The sequence below is a fragment of the Brachycentrus maculatus genome, unplaced genomic scaffold, assembly GCF_059751285.1.
Source record: "Brachycentrus maculatus isolate JH-2025_06_01 unplaced genomic scaffold, ASM5975128v1 h1tg000042l, whole genome shotgun sequence".
NCBI classification, from domain to species: domain Eukaryota; kingdom Metazoa; phylum Arthropoda; class Insecta; order Trichoptera; family Brachycentridae; genus Brachycentrus; species Brachycentrus maculatus.
In genome coordinates this window covers 1,955,105-1,959,038 of record NW_028280796.1, presented here as the reverse complement: position 1 = coordinate 1,959,038, position 3,934 = coordinate 1,955,105, and the positions used below count along the sequence as shown (strand labels likewise).

The following is a 3,934-nucleotide window of genomic DNA, read 5'->3' as shown; positions in this document are numbered from 1 at the left end:
AGCAAAGATTATTTATAACATGAATCGCAAGCCTTACCTATACAATTCTCGACATTCTATACGGTTCTCAGATGTGAAGAGAAAGATGGCGCGCTACATAATGTGTTCCAACTCTCTTTAAAATTTTGTTGTAATGAAACTTCCTTCTACCTCATGCCAGCCGGCCTTCGCTTTGTCTCTTTTTATCTTCTTTCAACCTCAGTAGAGCGATAAAGGTAGATACATTTTAATATTTTGAAGAAACCTTCGTTCGGAGCTTAAAGTACCTGTTCTTCAGTATTTACCTCACATTTGCTTTGAAATATAGTGGAAAACCTTCACATTACGCTGTCTCGCTCTATTACGGGTGAAACGTCAGGTGTAGAGAGAAAGAATATATCTGGCGTGTCTACGATTTGAATAAAACGTGTATTGGGTGGAACCCGTTATACTCGAAGAAATATACCTGTATATACCTGCAAACCCTGAAGATAGCCATCTCTTTTTACTCCAGCCAGCACGTAGTCAGGTAGCGGTTTACTGCCTTCATTCTACGTTGTACGAAAGAGACAGATGTATTTTGATTTGACAACCGCGTGTTTACGTCACGTTGAACGAGGTGTTGTCATAGTAGATTCCTGCAGATTCATATTTTAAAATTAGGCGGGTTATTCAAAGTTTTGTTAGCAACACGTTCAATAATTATATTGTCCAAACGCACGGTTTGGTATACGTCGTTGTTTTTCATTGTGTTAGATTGTTCTGTAAATTAAAATGCCTTCAAAAAACGTGGTACATATTAAAATACAATTTATTTGTTGTATAATTGATTGATAATACCAAATATTAAGGACACACTTCCATGTTTCCATTGCCCGCTATGTTTACATTTTATATTTTTATCTTTTCATTTTTCTAATACTGCTGACCCTCAATGTTGAGTGCCGATATATTAGCAAAATTAATTAGTCGGCAAATAGTCGGCTCAATAGTTACCCAGTAAAAATATAATAAGGTATTTCTATTTTCTTCATTTTTTAAATACATTTTTGTATAATAAAAGGTGAAAGTTAAAATACAATATATTGATTCGATTGTGTTTGTATTATTTTCTTAAAATATATTTTGATGTATTAGCTTTCTTTTTTTGTGCAAATATTTCCTGCATTTCTAAAAAAACCTTTTAAATACTCGGAGAAAACTAGTCAATTGAACTAGTAATTGATGCATTTCAAATTATTCCTCAAGAGAAATATCAAATGAAACATATTTTTATTTGAAATTAGTTTTTTTTTTTAAATCAATGTTTTATTAAAAAAATATCTCATTTATTTGTAAATTAAAAATAAAACATTTCTGCAAGTGTCAACGAGTATTTTCCATATTTTCTTGTTTACTTAGTATAATTACATATATCCCAAACAACATATGTAATTTTATTCCCGAAACTATAGACATAAATAGGTACCTACCATTTGTTTCGTGTGGTAATCCCACATTTTAAATGGCAATATTTTATGACGATTTGTCTATGACCAAACTAACCTAAAAATACATATTTATTGACTGAAAACGTCAAAGTACGATTTGTCAACATTCGTTCGTTAACATAATTTTCAATTTGAAACTTTATAATGCCTAAGGTCAGAAGAAGTCGCAAAGCCCCTCCAGATGGCTGGGAACTCATAGAACCTACCTTGGAAGAGTTAGAACAAAAAATGCGGGAAGGTAAGCAAAGCGAACGCTCATAAGTTTTTTCCCCTCAGTATTCAGTCTACAGTCTAAGGATTAATATTCTAACTTGTTCGTTGTGCGCGTGTGGACAGGAGGATGAGACTGCTGACCACGTATTTTTCAACTGCCCCTTGCTCCCTAACCTTGAGTTCATTCAGGACATTCGGTCTGAGGGTTTGTCCTTCCCGCTGAATGTCCAACACCTATTGTCAATGAACTCAAAAAATGTTAACGGTGCGATTATTAAACATTTAAAAAAGTATGGCAAAAGCGTGTGACCCCAAAAAAAATCAATAAAAAAAAAAAAAATATTATTTAAGTATATAAAATCACTAGTATGGCAGGTATCACCCAAAATTGGGTGCTTTGCCAAAAAAAAAAAAAAAAAAATATTCAGTCTACAATTATAATTTATTTTCTAGCTGAAACGGAACCGCATGAAGGGAAAAGGAAGCAAGAGTCTCTCTGGCCAATATTTAAGATCCATTATCAGAAATCTCGTTACATTTACGATCTGTTTTACCGCCGTAAAGCCATAAGCAGGGATCTCTACGCTTACTGCCTGAGTGAGAAAATCGCTGACGGGAATTTGATTGCCAAGTGGAAGAAAACCGGCTATGAGAATTTGTGCTGCCTCAGGTGTATTCAGACGAGAGACACCAACTTTGGAACTAATTGCATCTGCAGAGTACCAAAAAGTAAATTAGAAGAAGGGAGAATAGTTGAATGTGTTCATTGTGGTTGCAGAGGTTGTTCGGGATAGTTATTTTCTCATTCTACTGGGCAGTGTATTGTATAATATTGACTTTAAGAACCCCATTTGGAAAATGTATAGAATGTTATTTACATGGATTATCATTCTTAATCAGTGCACTTTTGTAAACTTGAAATAATAATATATTTTGCAAACTACAGAATATTCAAAATATGCGACATGACATGCATAGTTTTGAATCTTTGCAGCAATATTGTATTTTCACTTTAAAATAAATGAATTATAAAGTGTGAACTACATATATTTATTTAACTGTAGTCAAAATGATATTTTGCCGAGCAAAAAGCTTATGACATGCTAAATGCCGCTTTTTCAAACGCATTTTATACGCCTCTTATGAAACGTGGTCAATTTGTCACGTTTGAAACAGCAACATCCTGACATAAGATCGGAATCATATTGCTTTAATTTTAAAGTATCTTTAAAACATTGTCCCCGATTTGGTTGTTCATAAATATTTCAAAAATTTCTTTACTGGAGAATCATAATTTTGCAAATAATACCCTCATGTGGCGAATGAAATAGTCATCAAAATGATAGCATTGTTGTTCATAGTATTAATTTATAGTTATGAGTTTTTATCATGGTATCCAAAAGTGCAAATTGAATAAGCCATGGGTTTTTGTATGCAATTGATGGTGATGATGAAATAAGTCCAACTTTTCAACTGTCTTGTAAGTAGGAATAAAGCTAAGATTTATTACATTAAATTAGCGAATTAATAAACTATTTTTTTAAAGAATTGCTTTGTTTTTTTTTAAAAACCATTTTCTCATTCGTACATCTGATGTTTTTCATTAGGGCGAAGACTGACCGGAGCATATCGTTTTCGTCGTAACGTAACATGTTACGATGCGAGCATTCAGGCAGTCAGTACACCGAGCCGAGCGGTCCATCCATAGTTTCGGATGCTCGTTGATGCTCGCCGCAAGCGATGTTACGACGAAATGCTCCGGTCAGTCCACCTTTAGGCTCATCAATATAGTAGCACTATGTATGGGAGCATGGAAATCATACTCCAAGTAAATAATATCCCAAGAATAGCTTGTTAGAAAAATATTTTATGTGAAATTAAACAATCTAGTGGCATTAAGCATGGTAGAATTAAAAAGATCCCACCTTTTTAATATCTAAATATATACGATTGGATGTTCTTTATACCACCTCAAAAAAATTAAATAACTTGAAGCACAAATAACAGTTAACAACGTTCACCAATAAGTGTCGCATACATACTTTGCAAAGCCAGCAATCTTAGACTTGTCAGTGCATGGTCATACTTCTGTAAATTTTTCAATAAATAAAATTCTGCGCAACTCAGCCTTTTTTAGTCTCAAATTTTATGCTTCAAAGAGTTAAAATGTATACAAACCTGGGTATAAGTTACCACCCGTTATCTTAAAACAAGAGTAGTCACCATCTCTTTATGCTAGCTCGATCCCTTGG

At 33.6% G+C, this 3,934-nt stretch overlaps 1 protein-coding gene across 1 annotated transcript; it reads left to right on the top strand.

Annotated features, from left to right (window-relative positions):
- The first annotated feature begins 1,532 nt into the window (after positions 1 to 1,532).
- On the top strand, positions 1,533 to 3,657 carry l(1)10Bb (BUD31-like protein). The gene is made up of 2 exons (XM_088277458.1): positions 1,533 to 1,707; positions 2,136 to 3,657. The coding sequence occupies exons 1-2, from the start codon at positions 1,614 to 1,616 to the stop codon at positions 2,474 to 2,476; spliced, it is 435 nt and encodes a 144-aa protein (XP_088133584.1). The 5' UTR covers positions 1,533 to 1,613; the 3' UTR covers positions 2,477 to 3,657.
- The last annotated feature ends 277 nt before the right edge of the window (positions 3,658 to 3,934 follow it).